Source organism: Arachis stenosperma, chromosome 8 (assembly GCF_014773155.1).
Source record: "Arachis stenosperma cultivar V10309 chromosome 8, arast.V10309.gnm1.PFL2, whole genome shotgun sequence".
Lineage (NCBI taxonomy): Eukaryota > Viridiplantae > Streptophyta > Magnoliopsida > Fabales > Fabaceae > Arachis > Arachis stenosperma.
Window position 1 is genome coordinate 38,564,624 of NC_080384.1, and position 27,055 is coordinate 38,591,678.

The 27,055-nt window shown below is 37.9% G+C and overlaps 1 protein-coding gene and 1 pseudogene across 1 annotated transcript; both read left to right on the forward strand.

The window, feature by feature from the left end:
* Nucleotides 1-2,158: 2,158 nt before the first annotated feature.
* Nucleotides 2,159-4,159, forward strand: LOC130945954 (uncharacterized). Its single transcript, XM_057874641.1, has one exon. The coding sequence runs from the start codon at nt 2,159-2,161 to the stop codon at nt 4,157-4,159; it is 2,001 nt and encodes a 666-aa protein (XP_057730624.1).
* An 18,896-nt stretch (nt 4,160-23,055) lies between these two features.
* On the forward strand, nt 23,056-26,369 carry LOC130943720 (G-type lectin S-receptor-like serine/threonine-protein kinase At4g27290; annotated as a pseudogene).
* The last annotated feature ends 686 nt before the right edge of the window (nt 26,370-27,055 follow it).

Consider the following 27,055-nt stretch of genomic DNA (forward strand, 5'->3'; position numbering starts at 1 on the left):
ATAAGCTGAGAGGCTAGTTGCAGAGCCTCAATTCACCAATATGAAAACTCTAATTTGTTTCAAATTTTAAATTAGAAAGAATTTAAAATTAATTAATAACCCATAATTTAATTTTAATTTTAATTAAACCCCATTGTATGCATTGTATAATAAAGCTATTGTTTCCTCATACTTTCCCATTATCTTAACATAGTAAAACTTGAGTAATAATTTTGACACCTTATTTTATGGCGAAGCAGATTGAAAGGAGCACAAGTGCACAACATTGACAGAGATGGTCGTTTTGCTAGCATTTTTTTGTTAGAAAGAAAGATTGGGTCAGGGATAAGCAACTTTTTACATATTTAAATAACTTTTTTTAAATAAATACTCTAATAAAAATTTTATAATTGTCTTTATATAAAAATATTTTATTTTGACCATTAAATAATAAATTTTAATATTTAATTTTTATATGCTATAAAAATATTATTTTTGTTTAAAGTGTAATAAAATAAATAAATCATATTTTTTAAACTAAAAGCATTATAAAAAAATATTTTTGATATTTTTATTGAAATAGTTATTTTTTATATATTTATAAATAGTAAAATATTTATCAATATACATTCACTCTTTTAAGTATCTGGTTAAGAATAACTAGATTAATTTACATCTATCTCATCACTATTGCCATAAAAGAGAAAATCAGTATTGCACGACAGATAGGGAGTAGATTTTTTCAATGAGAAAAAAATTGGATGGTGTCTAGTATTCAATCTTATTATTTATTATTCTTTCTCTCTTATTTAATTTTAATTTTATCTATAAAATTAAAAGTAAAAGATCATGCTTTATTTTTTTAAGTGTTCAAAAAAATAGAGAGAATCCATTTTCCTACAGATAGAATTTACTAACAAGTAATAACATGGTAAGTACTTGTACCTCGATGGTTTTCACAGTTTAAGTATTTATTTATTTTGCCTTTAATAATATTAAGAAATTGAAAATTTTTAAAATAAATTGTATTTCAATATTTAATTTTTATTATAAATTCAAAAATTAATAACATTCTTATAATAAGTATTAAAATGTTATCAAATGAAAAAAGAAAAAGATATAAGATTCGCGTTATATTTTAATACTTCTTGTATGATGAACATTTTAGGGTAAAAAATCATAATAAGCCAACTGGCTCAAAAAATTACGTAAATACGCTAAAGCAAAAATCGTTTCAGCAATAAGCCAGATCGTATTTTTATATAATTCGAACCAGGTTGGTTCGAACTCTATTTGTTAGTAAATCGAACCAGGTGAGTTCGAATTAGGGTTTTTTTTTTGTTAGTAATTCGAACCAGCCTGGTTCGAATTAGGAATGAAGGTAATTCGAACCAAGGTGGTTCGAATTATAGAGAGAGAAGGTGTGCATGTAATTCGAACCAGGCTGGTTCAAATTACACCAATCATAGTTCGAACCAGGCCGGTTCGAACTATGTGTGAGACTGACTGTATATATATGGTTCCAAACGTGAGTTAGTCTCATTAGAGGGAGTAGGATGGCTAGTGAGGAGAGTTTTGTTGTTTTGGTGCACCACAGAGGATCTGTTAATAGAAAAACTCGTTCCGGAGTAAAGTTCACAGATAAGAATCCTCTATGTATTGTCATAACATCTACGACGAGTTACGATGAGCTTGTTAGCGCTGTACTAATGAAGCTTGGTCTGGAGGGTGCGAAGCGGGTAAAGAAGTTTTTCTATCGCATTCCAGTCACGGTGCTACAGAATATGGTGAAGTATGATTGCTTCACGATTAATAATGATGCGGACTTGCAAGTAATGTTTCTCTGTCGGCGGCAGTTTCCGGAGGTGAGGACACCGGAGTTGTTGGCCCGGCTGGCTGATGTTGTATCCAGCTCCGGCGGTTCGAACAGGAAAACGAACACTATAGCGAATGCAGCAGGTTCTAGTTCCCGGCCTGCCGTTGCTTCCTCGTCCGTCCCTGTGTACGAACCAGTGGTCGAACATGTCGCCTCCCCATCTTTCGCTGTTGACCTCATGCCACCGAAGGCGACGAGGTAGTGGAAAGGGAAAATTTGCCGAACGCTTTAGTGGGAGTTGCACCTGTTGGTGTAGGAGACGGTTTTTTGGACGATGAAGACGAGGATGACGTCGAGCCGGATATGATTGACGATGATAGCGCTGATGATATTGGAGCGACTGGGCCTGCATTGGAGGTAGGTGGTTCTAGCTCTGGCACACAGCAGTATCCACCACATTTTTCCTCGTTGGACTTGGACGCCATGAGACATGAGGGGGTTTTAGGTCACGCTGTTGGATTCGGAGCTAGAGATGCGGAAGGGAGTACTGGTCTGACAGAGTTCCAGGTTGGTCAGCAATTCCAGGATAAAGATGAGGCCCTTTTAAGTGTGAAGACTTACAGCATCCGGCGAGGGGTACAGTACAAGGTGGTGGAGTCCGATCACCGCCGGTATGTGGGCAAGTGTTCCGAGTTTGGGAATGGGTGCACATGGTTGATTCGACTGAGTCTCCGGAAGCGCAAGGGCATTTGGGAGGTCAAACGGTACAATGGACCTCACACTTGCCTGGCCACATCCATCTCAAGTGACCACAGGAGTTTGGATTATCATGTGATTTCGGCGTTCATTATGCCAATGGTTAGGGCCGATGCATCCGTGAGCATCAAGGTGCTCCTGAACGCCACGGCAGCGCACTATGGTTTTAGGCCGACTTACCGGAGGGTTTGGATGGCGAAGCAGAAATCTATTGCCCTCATATACGGTGACTGGGATGAGTCCTACAACGACCTGCCTAGGTGGGTCTTGGGTGTCCAGCTGACGATGCCTGGGAGTGTTGCGGTCCTGAAGACGAGCCCGGTTCGAGTTGGAGGACAGGTGGACGAATCTCAAGCGTACTTCCACAGACTTTTCTGGACTTTCCCGCCCTGCATCGAGGCATTCCGTCATTGCAAGCCGCTAATCAGCATTGACGGCACACATTTGTATGGGAAGTATGGGGGAACGTTGCTCATCGCGATTGCACAGGATGGGAACTCCAACATTCTACCTGTGGCATTCGCACTAGTAGAGGGTGAGAATGCAGAATCCTGGACATTCTTTCTCTCGCACCTTCGACAGCACGTGACCCCGCAGCCCGGTCTGCTGGTTATATCGGACAGGCACAACGGCATCAAGGCTGCGCTCGAGGCTCCTGACGGCGGTTGGCTACCGCCATCTGCGTACCGTGCATTCTGCATACGACACGTAGCGGCTAATTTCGCCCTAACCTTCAAGGGCAAAGACGCTAGGAGGCTACTAATGAACGCGGCGTATGCGAAGACCGAGGTTGAATTTGATTACTGGTTTGATATCCTTCGATCTGAAGATCCGGCGATGTGTGACTGGGCGAACCGGATTGATTACTCGTTGTGGACTCAGCATCGTGATGAGGGGCGGAGATTCGGTCACATGACGACGAACATCTCCGAGTGTGTGAACTCCATCCTGAAGGGGGTCAGAAATCTCCCTGTAGCATCCCTGGTGAAGGCAACATATTGTAGGCTTGCGGAACTGTTTGTTCGCAAGGGGAGAGAGGCTGAGGCCCAGATGGGAACAGGACAACAATTCAGTCAGCATCTGGTGAAGTGTATTGAGGCCAACATGAAGACGGCCAGGTGCTTCACGGTGACGCTGTATGACCGGGATAACTCCGAGTTCACTGTAGCAGAAACTACTCCGACAGGTTCTTTCTCCTTGGGTACTTACAGAGTATCACTTGCCTCTCGAACATGTGACTGCGGGTACTTCCAGGCTCTTCATTTCCCGTGTCAGCACGCACTTGCGTGCTGTGCATACTCACGGGTCACCTGGACCTCTTACGTTCACAGCGTCTATCAGATTAGCTCGGTCTTCAATGTGTATCGGATGGGATTCACACCTCCCATCCCGGAGGGCTTCTGGCCACCTTACGACGGGCCCACAGTGATTCCAGACCCTGCCATGAGGCGTGCCAGAGAGGGTCGTCCTAGATCCACTAGGATACGGACGAATATGGACGAGGCGGATCCGAATCGGCCAAAGAGGTGCGGCCTATGTCGCCAACCTGGACACACGCGACGTAGTTGCCCACAGGTTGCAAGCTCGTCTCAGACAGGACACCATTAGTATGCATGTTGTTAGCGTTAGCATTATCTACATTAGTGCGCATCTTGCTAGTCTTAGAGTTATTTAGATTATATCCCATGTTGTTAGTGTCAGTATTATTTACATTAGTGCACATGACTTTTAGTTTGATTGTTGCGAGTAGTAATGAATATGGCTTTTTTAATTATGTATTTTTTTTCTTTAAAGTTCAATCATGTATGATCCTGGTTTGTACTTTTTCTGTTATGTTATAGTCTGTTTACCTATGTTTTTTTTTAATTTGTGTTCTGGGACATTCATTTTGTATGATCAATGAATCTTGAAACAATTTAGCGTTTATTTTCTCTTACTGAACTGTGTCCGGGTTGGCGACATAGGCCGCATCTCTTTGGCTGATTCGGATATGCCTCGTCCATAGATACACAGCTTAGTCAGTCTCACACATAGTTCGAACCGGCCTGGTTCGAACTATGATTGGTGTAATTCGAACCAGCCTGGTTCGAATTACATGCACACCTTCTCTCTCTATAATTCGAACCACCTTGGTTCGAATTACCTTCATTCCTAATTCGAACCAGGCTGGTTCGAATTACTAACAAAAAAAAAACCCTAATTCGAACTCACCTGGTTCGATTTACTAACAAATAGAGTTCGAACCAACCTGGTTCGAATTATATAAAAATACGATATGGCTTATTGCTGAAACGATTTTTGCTTTGGCGTATTTACGTAATTTTTTGAGCCAGTTGGCTTATTATGGTTTTTTACCCAACATTTTATGTGTTAGTTTTCTTTGTCAAAAGCGCTTTTCGGATAGCGCTTTCTAATCAAGATACCAAAAAATAATAGGTACTACATGAAAAATAACGACATGTAAATAAATAGTTTTAAAAGAGTGGTATTTTGATAATAAATTTTAGAAATTGTGGGATATTATTAAAAAGTCAAAAGAGATAAAGTGAGTGGAGAAACAAAAAAGATAACTCTTTAATTTAAAGAAAAGAAAAGATAAATTTTATTTTAATTATAATAAAAAATATTACATGATATATTTTAGTTGACAAATTAGTAATTAGTGATAATATATGAGAGATGGTGGAGTAGGTGAAGGAAGAAGAAATATAGAAAAGAAAAAAGGAGAAAGGAGAGACCTTGATTTTGAAGAGAAATATTTTAATTTTGTTCTTGCTGAGGTTTGGGCGCTGTATAACTCGTCTATCGGCGAATACTTGTAAGCTTTCCGTCAAGATGAGTTATACATCGGCAAGGAGAAAACAAGGGGGTGGGTACCTGCAAAAGACATTCTGACGCTCAAGTCAGTAAGTGTTTAAGAGGTATAAGAATAATTTTATGAATATAGAATGTAAGACATGAATGAAATAGAAGTTATCATATGTTGTGTGTCTATAATAATTCTATAAATATAGAATGTAAGACATGAAATAGAACTTATAGAACTTATCATGTGTTGTGTGTCTATATAATAATTCTATAAATATAGAATGTAAGACATGAAATAAAACTTATAGAACTTATAATGTGTTGTATGTCTATCTTGAGATATAGAAATTCGTGCTTTTTATAGGTATAAAATTGATGAATAATATTCATGTTATGACCGTTTGGTTATTAAGATGAAAATGATGGTCATTAATTTAAGAAGTATAAGAATAATTTTATGAATATAGAATATAAAACATAAAATAGAAATTATCATGTGTTGTGTGTCTATAATAATTCTATAAATATAAAATGTAAGACATGAAATAAAACTTAGAGCACCTCCAACAGTTGGTTCCATTTAACTTTTTCTGACATTTCAAAGAACCTGCCGTTGGAGTATAATATGATTAAGTCCCAGCACATTGCTCAAGAAGAGAGAGTCCCCATTCAAAGGGACTCATTGTAACCAATAATATAATAACTTGCCACTTGGCTAGTTATTTAAAACTAAATCATTAAATAAAATCTGAAATAATTAAATAATTATATTAAATAATTAAATAATAATTAAATTAATAATAATTATAATAAATAATTATATTAAATAATTATATCTTTATTTAATTAATAATTTATATTAATTATTTAAATAATAATTAAATAAATAATTAAATCATAATTAATTTGTTAATAATTATAATAATGAATTAAATTAAATGATTAAAATGCTAACACTTACATAATTAAATAATTAAATCATAATTAATTTATTAAATAATTTTTATTTTTAAAATTTAAAATGCTAATCACATTATTAAAATTAGCCGTTGCAAAATTAGTCGTTACTATGTTACCGTTATTATTAATAAATTAATATCTTATTACTCTATATATACCACTTACATACATTTCTATTTTCACACTTTCTTCTACTCTTCTTCATTTTCTTCCAAGTTTACGAAATCAAAGTTCTGCTGATATTATTTTTTTGTTCGGAAAAATGGATCCAAACCAACTCAACTCTTTTTTCAATTATTTACAAAACTTTTCTCAAGCTCCAAATACCTAGCAATCTCAAACCTCAAACTCTCAAGTTCTAAATCAAAACCTCACACTACCAAATATATTTCAAAATCCAAATCCACAAAATCTTTCTAATTTCAATTTTCAAGCTCCTTACAATAATCAATTTCCTATATTCCAACTACAAAATCAAAATTCACAAACACCACATTTTCCATTTTTATCCATATTTAACCCCTCTATCGAAAATGTTACTCCAACATCTTTACCGTTTCCAACTCAATTCAGTGCATCAAGACATAACTCATCTGGTGTTGGTGGCTCTTCTAACCCATCCTCTCAGACTCCGATACAATCTAGTCTAAATTCGCAATATTCAGATTTTGCAAATCTTTGTGGATTAGATGCTATCGACCTCAATGATGATGATATTGAAGATCAGAGGCAAGATATATTCAACACTGGCAATAGAAAGAGGATGAGATGCTGATCAGTGCATGATTAAATGTTTCAACTGACCCTATAGTTGGGACCGATCAAAAGGGGAAAATATTTTGGAGTCGAATTCACAGCTACTGTGTAGAATTTTGCTCCGACATGACAAGGGGGGTAGTTACATGTAAGAAACGATGGTATAAGATCAACAAGGCTATTGTACAATTTGCTGGTTGCTACGATCAAGCTAGTCGAAACATAAGGAGTGGTTCGAATGCTGATGATATAAAGGAGTTGGCCTATAAACTTTATTCCACAAATTATGGTAAAAATTCACTTTTGAGAGGCATTGGAACATGCTTCGTTTGGAGTAAAAATGGAGAAGCCAACTACCTACACATAGTGGAGGCTCAAAGAGAACCAAGGTTAGTGCAACTGGAGCATACTCATCCTTATCAAATCCAGATACACTATTGGCAGACGAACCCGGTGTGGACTATCCCGTTCGTCCATAAGGATCAAAGAAGAGCAAGCAAAAAGGTAAAGGAAAAGCACAAATGTCTGAAGATCTTAGCGAAAAGAAATCATCGGTTGTTAAAAAACTATCTCTCATGGAAGATATTAAGAATGTTAGAGAAAAGAAACTCATGGATAGGAAAAAAGAAAGAGAAGAGGAGATGGCATATAAAGCAAAAGTTATGGCAACGAAGGAGAAGGAGTTACAAATTCAAGCAGCAATGAAAGAACAAGAATTACAAACTTAAGCGGCAATGAAAAAACAAGAATTACAAACTCAGAGGTATATTAAAGAAATGGAGATAAATACAAAAGAAAGGGAAATGGAAAGGATGGCTAAGGAAAGGGAAAGTGAAATGGATATGCAAATACTTAATGCTGACACGTCTACAATGAGTGCAAAACGACGAGCTTTTCATGAGATTGAATGTGAGAAAATAATCGTGAAGTGGTTTACTTAATAGTTCCTTGTATTCGTAGAGTTACGTAGTATGTTCTTATTTTTATTGCATATTACTGGTATGTGATGTAGACTATTTTATTCATTTCTAATGTAACTTTTCAAATTAGTCAATATTATTGTGCCGTTATTGTTCATGAAAGTGACCGTTAAGTAGCCGTTGCAAAACTATCCGTTAAGTAGCCGTTGTAAAACTAGCTGTTGAGAAGTAGGTACTTGTTGCAAACACACTTATAAATATCAACTATCAATGACTCTGTAACTCCATTTCAACTCTTGTTTCTCACCTCGAAAGAGTATTAAGAATTACATTTCAAGATATGGCTAAAAATTTTGATGATACGTTTAATGAGGCTTTGTATGGCAAAAGAAGATGGCAAGATAACACACTCATAGATAATTAGATCGATGAGTGTTTATTCGAAGATTCAGAAGAAGAAGATATCGCTAGAAGCTCTATCTCAACTCCTCGTAGATGGATCAACAGAGATCGAGAAGCAGGACATGATTGCCTTTTCCAAGATTACTTTGCAGATGAACCGGTGTATAATGCTGACATTTTTCGATGGAGATTTCGAATGAGAAGACATGTATTCCTTCGGATAGTAGATGCTCTCTCAAACGTCTATCTGTATTTCCAACAGAGGGTTGATGCAACTAGAAGAAGAGGCTTGCACCACTCCAAAAATGTACCGCTGTGATACGGATGTTAGCATATGGCGTAGCAGTTGATGTTGTTGATGATTATTTGCGCATAGGCGATAGCACTACAACTGAATGCTAGGAAAAATTTGTTGAAGGTGTCACTTCGGTGTTCGAGGATGAATACTTGCGAAAACCAAATCCAAATGATGTAAGATGCCTGCTACAAATGGCGGAGGGTCATGGATTTTCTGGCATGTTGGGTAGCATTGACTACATGCATTGGCAATGAAAAAATTGTCCCAAGGCGTAGAAAGGTATATACATGAGTGGTTATCGTGGGGTTGCAACCATAGTACTTGAGGTTGTAGTATCTTCAGACCTTTGGATATGGCATACATTCTTTGGAGTTTCTGGTTCAAATAACGATATCAACGTGATAGATTGTTCTCTAGTGTTCGATGATATTCTAAATGACCGTGCTCAGGAGGTAAATTATACTATTAATGGTAATAATTATACTATGGGATACTATTTAGCAGGTGATATTTATCCTAAATGGGCCACATTTGTCAAAATCAATCTCAAAACTACAAGAGGAGAAACGCAAGTTATTTGCACAATACCAAGAAGGGCAAATTAAAGATATGTGGACCGAGCATTCAGAGTGTTGAAAGCACACTTTGCAATTATACGTGGTCCAGCTCGCTTTTGGGAAAAGAAGAAGCTTGCCAACATAATGAGAGCTTGTATTATATTGCATAATATGATTGTTAAAGATGAAAGAGACACTTATGCAGGAAATTTTGCTCAAAGCTTAGAGTATGATGAGAGATGCTTTGAGTTCCTATTTACTGTTTATGACGCAAAAGCTGATGTGGAGTTACTTTTTATGACAGGTGGGCCATAAATAGGGACTGGGATGAGTTCCCTACTGGAGACGGTCTTATAGAACTTATCATGTGCTGTGTGTCTATCTTGAGATATAGAAATTAGTGCCTTTTATAGGCATAAAATTGATGAGTGATATTCATGTTATGACCGTTTGGTCATTAAGATGAAAATGATGGTCATTAAGTCGGTAATGAAGATGTCAGTTACAAGCAAAGAATGAATGATAGTTAACGGCGAGTTATAACTCATAATGCACAATAAAGATCGAGTTATAAGGTGACGGATCACAGTCCCCAAATTTTGTTTGCCGATCATATGATCCAGGCTAAGCTTAAAATAAAATGAGTTATAATTCGGTTAAAAGAAAGATAAGTGAATAATAATATGGTGAGCCCCCAAACTTAGTCGGGTTATTATGTCGGCACTTATTTAAAAAATAATTGACTGATAAGAGTCATTCAATCAAGATAGTTGTATGGGGGATACTTTTTCGCTTAAGAACAATTTTAGCATTTGATTGTATGTGAACTGAAAAGTTCAAAAATAAATATCCATTGACGGAATCGATTGTAGATCCGAGGATATAATAGTTAATTGTCTTGGAAAATTTTTCGATCCACAACAGCTTATTGATGAATTTCTCGTTCGCTCAAAGCAATTAGTTATTAAATATTTACAATTCATAGTGAATGTTGTATAACATGAATAAGATAAATTGGGAAAATGAATATGTACAAAGTCGCAACATATATTGAATAATATATATTGTAAAAGTAAAAGAGTTCAAAGTAAAAAAAAAAAATATACCTTGAAAGTTGATAATTGTAGAGAAGAAGACGACATATATGAATGTCATACATGTCAAATATAAATATCTGAATTTTATTTTGTAGTGCATGCTTTAATTTGATAATAAAGCAATAAGATAACAGTTATTGAATGATACATTTAGTATGATACATTTAGTATAATATTTTTAGTAGTTACAACATGATGAGGAATATTTCTCGTGTAATAATAGTAAATTTTAAATGTCTGCACGTGTTTTTGCTTAACTTTTTGTATTAAATCAGTAGTAACATAAAATTTAATAAAATGAATAGTGCAATAGTGATATATTGCTAGAGAATAATACATAATTAATCAAATGACATAGAGTTATTAGGATTATTTTTGAACAATTTAATTTTAAATTTAAGTTCATACAAAAATGCATTTAAATTTATAAATGTTGTAGAAAAAAAGAATGAAATATTGATAATAAAGATTGAAATAGTATTATTGAAAAATTTTATTATAAGTTTCGAAAGAATTCAATTACATTCAAGACTTAGACTCATCTAATTGTATACATGATAATAATAAAAATAAATAAATATAATTTATGAAAAAAATTAGCATGATTGTATGAAAATTATAATGCCATATAGAAATGATATGTTTGGAATTTGTTCATGAGTAATGAATGAATTCATATATAAATTGAAATTAAACATGCTTTTGATTTGATGTTATAGTTTATCAAATGTTAAGAATGATTTTTAAAATTTTTTTATAGATCTACAAACCTTGATTTTGGAGTATAGAGAGCAAATTTAATGAAACTTGAATAATAATAATTATTCAGGAATATTTTAAGTATAAAAAAGTCTTTGCGTAACTGGAGTATAGAGAGCAAAATATATACGACAAGTGTGACACATGAATAAGAATAGCTAATGCAAAGAATGAATCATGGTACGTTTGAATTTAAAATGACAATGATATATAGGGAGAGGTTTTATCAACACTCTCACGACAATAGCTAAGAAAAATGTAAGAAATGAGGCTACTGTGTAGTACATGATCCCAAGAGCTGAAAACAAAATTATAAGCAACTATATAGTAGGTTTTGTACTCTTTCTACTTTTAGTCAATAATAAAAAAGATAGAACATTGCAAGAAATTAAAGAACATGAAATTAAATAAATTTTGTATGAGATAAACATTGATTTATTTAAATTTTTAGGAGTTTGAAGTGCATATTTTTAGACTTCAAATTATTAATAGAAAGTATAACAAATTAAAGATTAGTATTAGATATTTTATTATTCTAAATGAATTATTTGTAAAATTCTCAATGAATATTATTTGGCCATTGTATAGCTCATCCATTGGTGAATACTTTTAACCTTTCCGTCAAGATGAGTTATACATCAGTAAAGAGAGAATAAGGGGGTGGGTACCTGCAAAAGATTCTCCGACATTCAAGTCAGTAAGTGTTTAAGAGGTATAAGAATAATTCTATGAATATAGAATGTAAGACATCAAATAGAAGTTATCATGTGTTGTGTGTCTATAATAGTTCTATGAATATAGAATAGAACTTATAGAACCTATCATGTGTTGTATGTCTTTCTTGAAATATAAAAATTGGTGCCTTTTATATATATAAAATTGATGAATGATATTCATGTTATTACCGTTTGGTCATTAAGATGGAAATGATGGTCATTAAGTCGTAATGAAAGTGTCGGTTACAAGCAAAGAATGAATGAGTTAACGCCAAATTATAACTCATAATCCACAATAAAGATCGAGTTATAAGGTGATGGATCAAATTTAATTGTAAAAAAAGAGTAATATGACATATTTTTTTGTGAAATTAGTAATATATAATGGACTAGTAATAATATATAAGAGAAATGGAGTGTGCAAAGAAGAAAGAAAGATAAAAAAAGAGAAAAAGAGAGAGAGAGTTACTTAATTTTGAAAGAAAAAATTTCATTTCAATTAAAATGAAAGAGTATTATGTGACACATTTTAGTAATAAATTTTAAAAATTATAGTATGCTAATTAAAAAGCCAAGAGAGATAGAACGAGTAAAGATAGGAGAGGGAGTTCTTTAATTTTAGAAAAAAAATATTTTATTTTAATTGAAATGAGATAAAGTATAATGTGACATATTTTAACTGTTAAATTAATAATATATAATAAATTTTAATTATAATTATAATTAAAAAATATTATGTGATATATTTTAATTATCAAATTAAAAATTAATGATAATATATAAGATAAATAGAGTGAATTGAGAAATAAGAACATAGAAAAAGAAAGAGAAAAAAGAAAAGACTTCTTTAATTTTAAATGTTTTTTTAACTTAATTATAATAAAATAAAGAAAATATATTATTATTTTTATTTCTAAAATTTAGAATACAAATAAATTTATTATTGAACAAAAAAATTTACTTTGTATTCATAAAAAATGATTAAACTAATATTTTTACGAATAAAAATTTAAAATACTAGTTGTTACGGTGGGTAACCGGAGATTAATAAGATGGGCGGCGTTGACTGGCCCAAATGCGTGAAGGAGGAAGTTTCCGTCTGTATGCAGCCCGGGAGACTCCGTCCGACTTGTGTCCACAAGTGAATGGGGGGTGGTACCTGCAAAGACACTCCGATGCCTAAGTTAGCAAGGGTGTGAGCAGGTCTAGAGAGTATTGGGCTTAGTGATACCTGAGGAGTGTCAGTGTACTTATAGTGGTGAGCCAATAACCACCGTTGAGGTAGCGCCGTATCTTTAGGATGTTAACCGTCCCATTATCTTAGGGAGGTTAAGATATGGCTTTGTGAAGCGGTTAGAGAGATTTTAGGGGCGGTTACTCTTTTGAATGAGTGCTTATCTGCCAACTAATCTCATGTCCGACTTCTTTAGAGCAAGTCGTGGTGAACACCGACTTCTTATGTGAAGGTCGGTGCTTTAGCTAGGCTTAATCTATTGGATTAGGCCTTTTAATTGGACCTGGGCCCTTAACATTGGGCCAGGGTATGAACAGTGCCCCTACTTGAGCCCAAGATCTTTTTAAGGCTTGGGTTCAAGTATTTAACTCGGGTTCGTAGCCGACTTTCACGGGTTTTGCAACCGACGTGATTTTCGCGACCTTTTGTTTCTGACAGTTACGTCAATTCAAGCGTCGTGTCCGTTGGGGAAGCATTTAGGGATTGAGGGCTTTGGTAACGGTGCAATCTCATTAATGACTGCCTCGTTTTTACCATTATGCCCCTTAGTATGTTTATAAATACTTTCCCTCTCTTTCCTTCTTCCGTTTCTGCAATCTTTCAAACTTCTTCTCTCCTTGTTCGTGCTGTATTCTTGTGCTTGAAGATTTTTGCCTTTCCCAACCTTCATTTCTCGGATAAAGGTTAGTGTTTACTTTTTTCATGTCATGCCTTATGTTTGCATGCTTTTGGTTTTTGTGGGTAGATAGGTTGATCTGTAGGTTTCGGTTTCGCATCCCTCCCCTTTAGGGACCGTATTTTTTGATTTTCTTTTTCTTTTTCCTTTTTGTAGGTTTCTGTCATTTTTCATTATATAAAGAAAAATGGCCTCTGTAGATGTTCTTTCTCTGTGGGTTGATGACACTGTCCTTGGGGAGGAACCCTTGGTCGATGCTGAGTTTATCACTCATCTTCGTACTCATCATCGGCTTTGTACTTCGGAGGAGGATGAGCCAAAGTATGAGTTGATAGTCCCGGGTCAGGAAGACTGGGTTTGTTTTGGGAGGGCCGATGAGGCGGCTCCTCATTTTTTCTTTATGTATGAATGTATGATCACCCGCTTGGGTGTTTTTCTTCCCTTTTCGGATTTTGAAATATCTGTCTTGCACCACTGTCAAGTTGCACCTACCCAACTTCACCCTAATTCTTGGGGTTTTCTAAAAATTTATCAGTTTGTTAGCCACGCCTTGGACTTTCCGACCTCTTTGAGGATTTTCTTTTTTCTCTTTCATATGACTAAGCCCTTTAGTGGGCTAAATAACAAGCAACAATGGGTGTCTTTCCGAGCCATACAAGGTCGGAGAATTTTCACCCTTTTTGACGAATCCTTTCACGATTTCAAGAATTATTTCTTCAAAGTGCAAGCTGTAGAGGGTCACCACCCCTTTTTCCTGGATGAGCATTCCTCCCCTCGCTTTCCTCTTTATTGGTTGGCGGCCTCCCCTTGTGAGAAGTATGGTCTAGATGACCTTGACGAGGTGGAGGCGGCTATTGTGGGATTTTTCCGAGAAGCGTGGGGGAGGGCCCCGTATTTAGATACGAGGAAATTTCTCCAGGGGACGCCGACTTTTGTTCGGTCACAACTAGGTAGTGCATGCATCTCTCATTTCCGACTTGTTTCTGCCGGTTTGAGTTTTACCGACTTGTAACTTTTGCTAGTTGTTTCTTTTGCAGATATGGCAAGGAAGAATGCTCAGGAATCTTACCAACGAGTTCAGGAGGCTAAGGCAAAGTCCCGGGCCAGGTCTGGTGGTGCCAAGGCGATCGCCTCTCCTCCTCCTCCTCCTCCTCCTCCTAAGAACGTGGGTACTCCCTCTCGGCCCATTATAATTTCCTCTTCAACTTTGTCCCGACCACTCCCTTCTGCCCAACTTCTTCCTGAGCCAGAGAAGAAGAAGCGCAAGACTTCAGAGTCTGGCTCTTCTTTTGATGGTGGGGTTAAGGCGGATGCTCTTGCATTCGTCCGAAAGAACATCTATCCCTTTATAAGTATGGATGATGTTTCTGTTCGAAACCACCTCACCACCATGGCCGAGGAGAGTTTTAGGGCAGCAGGTGTTTGTGGCAAACTTTTAGATCTTTTTGAGAAGACTCCCCTCAACTCTTTGGGGGTAACCTCGAAGGTTGAGGAGTTAGAGGGGAGGCTTCTTGCTTTCCAAGATCAAGAGAGGGAGTTAAAGGAGGAGGTGGCCAAGTTGAGGGAGGAGAGGGATAGCCTCCGGGAGAAGGAAAGTAAGCTGCGGGCCCAATGTACTATGGAGGCGAATTTAAGGAAGACAGCACAGGATAGTTATCAAAGTTTATTTCAGGATCTTGTGGCTGTGAGGAAGGATTTGCTGAATTCTCGGAACGCATACGCCGAGTTGGAGGACTCTATCGCTAATGGTGCCGAGGAGTCTTGGAGAATTTTCCTGGAGCAAGTCAGAGTTATCGCTCCCGACTTGGACCTTTCTCCTTTACATCCTGATAAGGTCGTCATTGACGGTGCTATCGTGGATCCTCCTGCCCCCGAGGTTGTTTCCGAGTCAGATTTGAAGACTCGGGGGCAGAGGATTATCGAGTCTCCTCCTCGTCCCAAAGACGCTCCGAGTTCTTCAGTTGTTCCTCCGACTTCCTCTTCAGCCTCTCTTCCTGGTCCTGGTGGCGCTCCTCCTGGCTCTGGTGGTGATGATTCGTCTACTCCTCTGCAGAAGTAAATTGTTTTTTATGGCTATATGGGGGCTCGGCCTGTGAGTCCCCCCTTTTTTAAACTTATTTATATGTTGCTTGATGATGTTTGAACAATCTTTTTTGGCCTTTTAAGGCCGTTAACAAAATATTTTGGCACGTGCCCTTTTTGAATAAGGGTTTAGATTTAACAAAATAAATACCCTTTTTTGGATAAGGGTTTAAGTTACCTTGTGCGTGTATGCTTTTCTAATTTTCTGAATTCCCTTTGACTTTTTCTTGAAAACCTTTTAGCTTGCTTGTCTTTTCGGACTCTTTCGTTTAAGGATTTTTTTTTGGGACATCCTTTAAACTTCTTCCTAGGTTTTCATATCTCTTTTTGTTATTCCTCGTGCTCAACTTTTGTTTTAGCGAGTTCCCATGACTTAGGTTATTTTTGCGATGCGTTTTTCTTCTACTCGGCTCTACATTCCGATTCAAGGATCGGTGTGTTTCTGAGCTTTCCTACTCGGTATATTGTTCCGACTTATGAGTCGGATTTGTTTCCGAGTTTTTACGATCGACTCGTATAACCTCTTTACGCCGACTTGTACCTCGTCGTTTTATCCTGACGACCATCTAGGTCGGTTCATGGGATTTTCACGTTTTGTCGAGCTTAAGTCGGCGCGTTTCGTAGAAAGACTTAGAAAAATAAAGAAGGATATTATAAGAGATATTATGAATGAAAAAGATCTTTATTAATTGGGGAGGTACCTTCTTTTGCTACTAAGGGTCTTGATAGCCTATTTTTTCCTTAGTCTCTACTATGATGCCTCGTTAAAAACCCTTCTCCAGAAAAAACCCTTTTTGGGAAAAAATCTTGAAGTTTGGGAAAAGAGTACATCAGGGAGTAGAGTTCGCTTTTAACTGTAGTACCTTTTTATGTTACAAGCATGCCACGACCTTGGTAGCTCAGTGCCGTTCAGGTCGGTTATTTTATAATAACCTTTTCCTAAGACTTCATTAACTTTGTATGGTCCCTTCCAATTTGCAGCGAGCTTTCCTTCTCCCGATTTGTTGACTCCAATGTCATTTCTGATTAGGACCAGATCATCTGTAGCAAATGTTCTTCGAATGACTTTCTTGTTGTACCTTGTAGTCATTCTTTGCTTCAGCGTAGCTTCTCTTATCTGGGCACCTTCTCGAACTTCGGGGAGCAAGTCGAGCTCTTCTTTGTGTCCCTGTATATTTCCGACCTCGTCGTGGAGAATTACCCTTGGGCTTTGCTCATTGATTTCTATTGGAATCATGGCTTCCACGCCATAGACTAGTCGGAAAGGTGTTTCTCCCGTGGCGGATTAGGGTGTTGTCCTGTAGGCCCATAGCACTTGAGGGAGCTCTTCAGCCCAAGCCCCTTTTGCTTCTTGCAATCTCTTCTTTAGTCCTGCCAGTATGACTTTGTTAGCTGCCTCAGCCTGCCCATTGGCTTGTGGGTGCTCTACTGAGGTAAACTGATGCTTGATTTTCATACTGGCTACTAAGCTTCTAAAGGTAGCATCGGTGAATTGGGTTCCATTATCCGTAGTGATGGAGTAAGGTATCCCATATCTTGTGATGATATTTTTGTAGAGGAATCTCCGACTTCTTTGAGCGGTGATGGTGGCTAATGGTTCTGCTTCTATCCATTTTGTGAAGTAATCTATTCCCACGATCAAGTATTTGACTTGTCCTGGCGCTTGGGGAAAAGGACCCAACAAATCCATTCCCCATTTTGCGAAAGGCCATGGAGAAGTGATACTAATGAGCTCTTCTGGTGGAGCCACGTGGAAATTTGCATGCATCTGACACGGTTGACATTTTTTCACAAATTCTGTGGCATCTTTCTGCAAGGTCGGCCAGTAAAATCTAGCTCGGATTACTTTTCTGGCTAGTGACCTTGCTCCGAGATGATTTCCGCAGATCCCACTATGTACTTCTTCCAACACCTCGGTGGTTCTTGAGGTCGGTACGCATTTTAACAATGGTGTCGATATCCCTCTTCGATAAAGGACATTTCTCACCAAAGTGTAATGCTGTGCTTCCCTTCGGATTCTTTTGGCTTCTTTTTCCTCCTTAGGGAGGATGTCGAATTTCAGGTATTCGACTAAGGGATTCATCCATCCTAGGTTTAAACCGACTACTTCAAGTACCTCTTGCTTATCTTTTATCACCGAGGGTTCCTGGAGAGTTTCTTGGATCAGGCTTCTATTGTTCCCTCCTGGTTTGGTACTTGCTAACTTGGATAGGGCATCTGCTCTGCTGTTTAGATCCCGAGTTATGTGTTTGACCTCGGTTTCTGCAAAGCATCTAAGGTGCTCCAAAGTTTTTTCCAGGTACCTCTTCATGTTTGGATCCTTTGCCTAATACTCTCCACTTATTTGGGAGGTCACCACTTGCGAGTCGCTGTATATCATCACCTTTGTAGCACCGACTTCTTCTGCTAATTTTAGCCCAGCAATCAAGGCTTCATATTCTGCCTGATTATTTGAGGCTGGGAATTCAAATTTTAGAGAAACCTCAATCTGGGTTCCTCTTTCATCTACCAATATTATGCCTGCGCCGCTTCCCGTTTTGTTGGAGGATCCGTCTACATAGAGTTCCCATGTAGTCGGCTTTTCCTCTTGGTCTCCTGCGTATTCTGCTACGAAGTCGGCGAGACATTGAGCTTTAATTGCTGTCCGAGTTTCGTATTTTAAATCGAATTCGGAGAGCTCTATTGCCCATTGAACCATTCTCCCTGCAACATCCGTCTTTTGGAGGATTTGCTTCATGGGTTGATTTGTGCGGACTCTTATTGTGTGAGCCTGAAAGTAAGGTCGTAGCCTTCGTGAGGCTATTACTAAGGAGTAGGCAAACTTTTCAAGTTTGTGGTACCTTAGTTCAGGGCCTTGTAGGACCTTACTGATGAAATAGACCGGGTGCTGTCCGACCTCGTCTTCTTTTATCAGGGCTGACGAAACAGCCCTGTTTGCTACGGATAAGTACAAAACGAGGTCTTTTCCTGGTACTGGTCGAGTTAAGATAGGAGGTTGGCTTAGAAACTTTTTGAACTCTTGGAACGCCTCCTCACATTCCGGAGTCCATTCGAATTGGCATCCCTTTCTTAATAAGGAGAATAATGGAAGGGATTTTAGCGCCGATCCTGCCAAGAATCTGGAGAGGGCCGCAAGTCGGCCATTGAGCTGCTGGACTTCTCTCAAACAAGTCGGACTTTTCATTTCTAGGATGGCTCTACATTTATCGGGATTGGCCTCAATCCCTCTTTGTGTTAGCATAAATCCTAGAAATTTTCCTGCCTCCACCGCGAAGGCGCATTTTGCCGGATTTAGTCTCATCCCATGCAACCTTATGGTGTCGAAGACTTGTGAGAGATCGGATAAGAGGTCGACTTCTTCCTTGGTTTTTACTAGCATGTCGTCGACGTATACTTCCATTAAAGTCCCCAGGTGGGAGGAAAACACTTTATTCATCAACCTTTGATATGTGGCTCCTGCATTCTTTAATCCGAATGGCATGACCACGTAGCAATAGTTAGCTCGGGGTGTGATGAACGATGTTTTCTCCTGGTCGGGCTCATACATCGGAATTTGATTATATCCCAAGTAGGCATCCATGAATGACAAGTATTGGTACCCCGAGCTGGAATCTACTAGGGTATCAATACTTGGCAGGGGATAAGGGTCCTTAGGACATGCCTTATTTAGGTCGGTATAGTCGACGCACATTCTCCATTTACCATTTTGTTTTTTGACTAGCACTACATTGGCTAGCCATGTTGGGTACTTGACCTCTCTAATAAAGCCGGCATCCAGGAGCACCTGTACTTGTTCTTCTACTATTAAGGCTCGTTCTGGGCCGAGCTTACGTCTTATTTGTTGTACAAGTCGGGATCCTGGATAAACCGAGAGCTTGTGGGACATGAGCTCGGGGTCAATCCCTGGCATGTCGGAGGCCTTCCAAGCGAAGAGGTCGGAATTATCTCTTAGGAGCTTAGTCAACCCTTGCTTTAGAGTTTCCCCTAGGTTGGCTCCTATATGAGTGTTTTTCCCTTCCTCTTCACCAACCTGTACTTCCTCGGTTTTTCCTCCCGGTTGTGGTCGCAGCTCTTCTCTGGCCTTTGCACCGCCGAGCTCTATTGTGTTAACTTCTTTGCCCTTTCCCCTTAGGTTTAGGCTTTCGTTGTAGCACTTCCTTGCTAGCTTTTGATCTCCCCTTACCGTTGCTATTCCTACTGAGGTCGGGAATTTCATGCAGAGGTGAGGGGTAGATACCACTGCTCCGAGTCGATTGAGGGTAGCTCTGCCGATTAGAGCATTATAAGCTGACCCTACATCGATGACTATGAAGTCTATACTCAGAGTTTTTTATTTTTCCCCTTTTCCAAAAGTAGTGTGAAGGGGTAAAAATCCTAGTGGTTTTATTGGCGTGTCCCCTAATTCATATAGGGTGTCGGGGTAGGCTCTTAGTTCTTTCTCATCTAACCCTAGCTTGTCGAAAGCGGGCTTGAAGAGAATGTCCGCCGAGCTTCCTTGGTCTACTAGGGTTCTGTGGAGATGGGCATTTGCTAGGATCATAGTTATTACCACTGGATCATCGTGTCCAGGGATTATTCCTTGCCCATCTTCTTTTGTGAATGAAATGGTAGGAAGGTCGGGTGACTCTTCCCCGACCTGATAGACTCTTTTGAGATGTCTTTTGCGAGAGGATTTGGTGAGTCCCCCTCCCGCAAATCCCCCTGAGATCATATGGATATGTCTTTCTGGGGTCTGCGGTGGTGGGTCTCTTCTGTCCATATCATCTCGCTTTCTCTTTCCGTGATCGTCCGACCTCTCTATGAGATATCTATCAAGCCGACCTTCTCTAGCCAGCTTTTCTATCACATTCTTAAGGTCGTAACAGTCGTTAGTGGAGTGACCATATATTTTATGGTACTCGCAGTAGTCGCTGCGGCTTCCCCCTTTTTTATTTTTAATGGGTCTAGGGGGTGGCAGTCTTTCAGTGTTGCAAATCTCTCTATATACATCCACTATAGAAACTTTCAGGGGAGTATAAGAGTGATATTTCCTTGGCCTTTCGAGACTGAGCTCTTCTCTTTTCTTGGTTTCCCTTTTCCTCTCTTTTGTTGAGGGAGGGAGCCCAGGTCGTCCGCTCAGGTCTCTCAGTTTGGCGTTTTCCTCCATGTTGATGTACTTTTCAGCTCTCTCTTGTACATCACTTAGAGAAACGGGGTGTCTTTTAGATATGGACTGTGAGAAGGGGCCTTCTCTGAGCCCATTGACTAGCCCCATTATGACTGCCTCTGTGGGCAGGTCTTGGATCTCCAAACACGCTTTGTTGAATCTTTCCATATAGGCTCGTAAAGATTCTCCGACCTCCTGTTTTACTCCCAGGAGGCTCGGTGCATGTTTCACCTTGTCTTTCTGAATTGAGAACCTCATCAAAAACTTCCTTGAGAGGTCTTCAAAACTGGTGATCGATCTTGGGGGAAGGCTGTCAAACCACTTCATTGCTGCTTTCGATAAGGTGGTCGGAAAAGCCTTGCATCGAGTAGCGTCGGAAGCATCAGCTAGGTACATCCGACTTTTGAAGTTGCTTAGGTGATGCTTTGGATCCATGGTTCCATCGTAGAGGTCCATATCAGGGCTTTTGAAGTTTCTCGGAACCTTTGCCCTCATTATGTCCTCGCTAAAAGGATCTTCTTCACCTAAGAGTGACTCTTCTTGTTCGTCGCGGGAGTTGTGGTTCTTGAGGGAAGATTCCAGCTTTGAGAGTTTCCTTTCTAACTCTTTTCGCCGTTCCATCTCCTCTTTTAGATACCTCTCCGTTTCCTTTTGTCGTTCCCGCTCATGTTCTAACTGCTCCAGGCGGCTGTGGACTAACCCCATTAGTTCAGTTATGTGGGATGGTCCGCCTTTTTCTGATTCTCGCTCGTCTGAGGGGTTTGCCTTCGGGTTTTTTACCCCGGAGGTGCCCTCTCTTTGCTGATCGTTAACTTCTTGGTGGAGGGTTAAGTCCACATTGTTATTACCTACGTCCAGATTCTCTTCTTCGGAATATGTCTCCGCATGGCCTTCTTCGTGGGATCTATCCGCCATCAATGGATGATCTCTCGGGTCCCCGGCAACGGCGCCAATGTTACAGTGGGTAACCGGAGATTAATAAGATGGGCGGCGTTGACTGGCCCAAATGCGTGAAGGAGGAAGTTTCCGTCTGTATGCAGCCCGGGAGACTCCGTCCGACTTGTGTCCACAAGTGAATGGGGGGTGGTACCTGCAAAGACACTCCGATGCCTAAGTTAGCAAGGGTGTGAGCAGGTCTAGAGAGTATTGGGATTAGTGATACCTGAGGAGTGTCAGTGTACTTATAGTGGTGAGCCAATAACCACCGTTGAGGTAGCGCCGTATCTTTAGGATGTTAACCGTCCCATTATCTTAGGGAGGTTAAGATATGGCTTTGTGAAGCGGTTAGAGAGATTTTAGGGGCGGTTACTCTTTTGAATGAGTGCTTATCTGCCAACTAATCTCATGTCCGACTTCTTTAGAGCAAGTCGTGGTGAACACCGACTTCTTATGTGAAGGTCGGTGCTTTAGCTAGGCTTAATCTATTGGATTAGGCCTTTTAATTGGACCTGGGCCCTTAACATTGGGCCAGGGTATGAACACTAGTAAAATTATCCATAAATAAAATTAAAGTTTGAATATTTTTTTATCACATATAGAGGTTATTTTTTGTGGATACACAACAAATTTAATATATTCATAAATAAATTTGTCAATATTTTAAATTTTGAACAAAAAAATTAATAATTTACTCAATTTTTTTTTTAAAAAATATTTTATAAACTTATGGATGCAAATCGAAATGTCTAATGACTTCATAAAATTATTCAAAAGCATTGTTCAATTCGTTAACATCTATAGAAACATGCATTATCGGGCTTTTTTATTTTTATGTTTTTAGAAAATAATATAATATATAGATCTCATAAAAAGGAACATGAGAAGGAGAAACTTTAATTTTTTGAGAAATTGAAGTAACAGGGTAACACTGATCACTATCAGTTTTTTCTCACGCGCAATTAAGTATGTATTATATAGCATTAGGTGGTATTATAAACAAGTATTTAGTCTTATATTATTGACTAATAATAACTTAATCGGGCCGTGTGAAGTGAACAATTGACAAATTCGTGTTACCTAACACAAAATAATAACAGAAAAAGTAAATCAGGAATCAACTTTCAACTTTGACAGAGAAGGCAATTCAATGAAATTGAAACCGTAGTACAAGTTTTAAGATATTTTCTACATTTTCTGCTTACGAGAGACACTCAGATTCACACTGCAAATGGAAAACTTCACAATAATGATTCTCTTATGCTTATTTTTGATGAACTATATGGTGGCTTCCACTGCAAGGGACACTATTGATTCACTGCAATCTATCAGTGATGGTGAGAAAATAGTTTCAGCTGATGAAATCTTTGCATTGGGATTCTTCAGCCCTGGAACTTCTAAGAACCGTTATGTTGGAATCTGGTATAACAAAGACCCAACAAAGGCAATAGTGTGGGTTGCAAACAGAGAAAAACCCCTCACTGATTCCTCAGGGGTTCTGAAGCTCAACAACACCGGAATTCTAGTCCTTCTTGATCATAACAGCAGTCTTATTTGGTTCTCCAACGCAACAAGATCCGTCCTGAATCCGGTCGCAAAGCTTTTGAATTCAGGAAATCTTGTTGTGCAAGAAACAAGCAACAATGGTGCTAACGAAGAAGATTTCGTATGGCAAAGTTTTGATTATCCAGGCGACACGGTCTTGCCTGAACAGAAGTTAGGAATAAATCTGAAAACAGGACAGAGTCGATATCTAACCTCATGGAGCAGCTCGGATGATCCGTTTCCAGGTAGATATACTTTACAAATCGATATCAAGGGATATCCTCAAGTATTCATTAAAGAAGGTGCAAACAAAAGATTTCGTGCCGGATCATGGAATGGAGTTCAATTCAGTGGAACGCCACAAGTGAAAGGAAACCCAATCTTTAGATATAAATATTTTTCTAACGAGGAAGAGATATATTTTATGTATGAACTTATCAATAATTCAAACCCTCACAAAGTGGTTCTAACGCCGGAGGGAATCAACCAGAGAAGCCAGTGGAGTACGGACACATCGACTTGGACCAACTTGGCAAGGTTACCGGCTGATGATTGTGACTACTATGAAACATGTGGAGCTTATTCTAGTTGTAATGTTAACAACTATCCAAGGTGTAGTTGTTTGGATGGATTTGTGCAAGATAATAATAAGAAGGAGCAAGGTTTATCAGATGGTTGTGTAAGAAGAACATCATTAGATTGTAATGGAGATGGGTTTTTGAAGTATTCAGGGCTGAAATTGCCAGATACAGAAAGATCATGGTATAGTAGAAATATCAGCATTGAAGATTGTAAGATGGTGTGCTTGAAGAATTGTTCATGTATGGCTTATGCAGCTTTGGATATAAGTGAAGGCGCAAGTGGTTGTTTGATGTGGTTTGGTAATTTAAATGATATTAAAGCCCTGAATCCAAATTCTCTTGAAGATATTTACTTAAGAATGGCTGCTACAGAACTAGGTATAAGTATTTTCTATTTTTTTTTAAATATTCTTTTTTTTTTCAATTTTCTGCTATTTATTAATTAATTGTTTATTTTCGTTTAACGGGTGCATTTTTTCTTCTTATAGAGGAAAATAAATCACACAAATCAAATGTCCGAAAGAAAAAGACTATCATCATAATTTGTGCGTTATCTTCTAGTGTTCTAATCATATGCTTGGCCTTCATCGTCTTTAGATGGAAGATACGAAGGAAAGGTAGTTAAGTAACTATTATATTATTTAAGTGATGTGGAAAACAGAGCATGTATTGCATTTACGTATTAGTGTATTACATGATGCTACTTATGTAGGTGTAACAAGTGACCAACAAGAGGAAGATCCACAATTGCCTTTGTTTGATATGTCCACACTTTCTTCTGCAACAAATAATTTTTCAACCGATAGCATTTTGGGAAAAGGTGGCTTTGGTTCGGTATATAAGGTAGTGAAACCATTTGCCTTTTGTTTTACCCAAAAAAAAAAACACACTATACATGAAAATGTTACATTATATATATTGTTACAACTTTCAGGGTGTATTAAAGGATGGAAAAGAAATAGCGGTTAAGAGACTCTTACAGAATTCAAGTCAAGGAATCCAAGAGTTCAAAAATGAAGTTATGCATATTGCCAAACTTCAGCACAGAAATTTAGTGAAACTCCTAGGATGTTGCGTTTATGCAGAAGAAAGATTGCTAGTCTATGAATTTATGCCCAACAAAAGCTTGGACTACTTCATATTTGGTTTGATTTCAGAAATCCTTTATGATCATTCAATTAAGCTGCAAGTGTACTCTCTATCTTGGTGAATGAGAATTTTTTGTTTGAAAAACATATAATAATGAATAGACTACAATATATTATTTTTCTTTTCAACACTTATTATCTTTTATCTACAGAAATTATATATGCAAACAGATTTCCACTAGAGGCTTCGTATTAAATTCTGAGATAATGTGTTAATCCATGCACTATTTAATTACTTCTCAACTTAAGTTTACACTCTTACCACAAGAAAGATATAATTGACTACCTTTTGAACAGATGAAAAGAAGAGCATGTTACTAGATTGGACTAGGCGCTTTGACATTATCAATGGGATTGCTCGAGGTCTTCTTTATCTTCATCAAGATTCAAGACATAGAATAGTTCAAAGAGATCTTAAAGCCGCCAATATTTTATTAGACGGTGAAATGAATCCAAAAATTTCAGACTTTGGACTGGCTAGAAGTTTTGGAGGGAACGAAACAAAAGCAAACACAAGACATGTTGTTGGAACTTAGTAAGTCTCTTATGCTTTGCTGATTGTTAATATGGGTGTCTATGATGGCTTGGCTATATGTTTGATTTTTTTTTCCTTTTTCTTTTTCCTTTGGTTGGATGTGCACAGCGGATATTTATCACCAGAGTACATAATTGATGGAGTTTTTACTCAACAAAATCCGATGTATTCAGTTTTGGTGTATTGGTGTTAGAAATAGTGAGTGGAAATAGAAATAGAGGATTCATTCATCAAGATCATCAATTTAATCTTCTAGGACATGTAAGTGTGTAACTGAATTCTAATAATCATTTGTTATATATGTTTCTAATCTTAACCACAAGCTTTGCAAAAAATATATGCAGGCATGGAAACTATTTATGGAAGACAAAGGGTACGAAATAATTCATGCTCCAATAAGAGATACATCAAATTTATCTTCAATGCTAAGATCAATTCACGTGGGACTACTTTGTGTGCAAAAAAGTCCAGATGATAGGCCAAACATGTCATATGTTGTTCAAATGTTGAGTAGTGAATCCACATTACCTCTACCTAAAATGCCTGGATTCTTCTTAGAAAGAGAAATGGTTGATGAAGGTTCTTCTTCAAGTAATAACAGAAAATGCTCAATCAATGATGTCACAAATAGCATAGTGGAGGCTAGATAGGTAAAATTTCATATGGGGATCAAGAGATTTTTGTATATATACTCTAGAAGTTAAGAACATCTTAGACATCAATTATATTTTAAAAGTTTTATATAGTTATTTAATTATATATATGATTATTTGTATAAACTTACTACTGTACAAGTTAATCTAGTATACCACTATGAAAATTGTTTCTTTCAAACACAGTTAAGGCAACAAACGGTCAACCAGCTCTCATGTGCTCAAAGCAAATTTGTGTTCTGAAAACCAGATGATCAAGAGACATATCAAGAGCGTAGCAGGAAGCTGGAAATCAAAGTTTTGAAATATATATAGTCTTCATGAATGCACTTCTTCTAAATTTGTGTATAATTATAAGAAGGGAAATATAAACAATCTACGTATAATCTCTTCTACTCCACTTCAGCACTTGTCTATTAGTGAAACACATTTGGAGATTGAAATATGTAGGTATGATTATCAATAAATAAACTCCACCTATTCTACACCTGGGATACATAGTCGGTTCGAAGTCCGGATAAAGGAGAAGGGTTGTGTTAGGCCTTTGACAATCAATATAAAAATTTCGTCAAATCTTCATTACATGAATTAAAAACGTTATTGAGTTAAAGCTAGGTCATTATTCGAAAGCAACGCACTGTATGACTTACATACATTGTAACGTCTCCTCTAACAAAATGCCTTGCTTAAATCAT

Bases quoted from the DNA above. Each gene is read 5' to 3' on its own strand.
- LOC130945954 (XM_057874641.1), top strand. From the start codon at position 2,159: ATGATTGACGATGATAGCGCTGATGATATTGGAGCGACTGGGCCTGCA.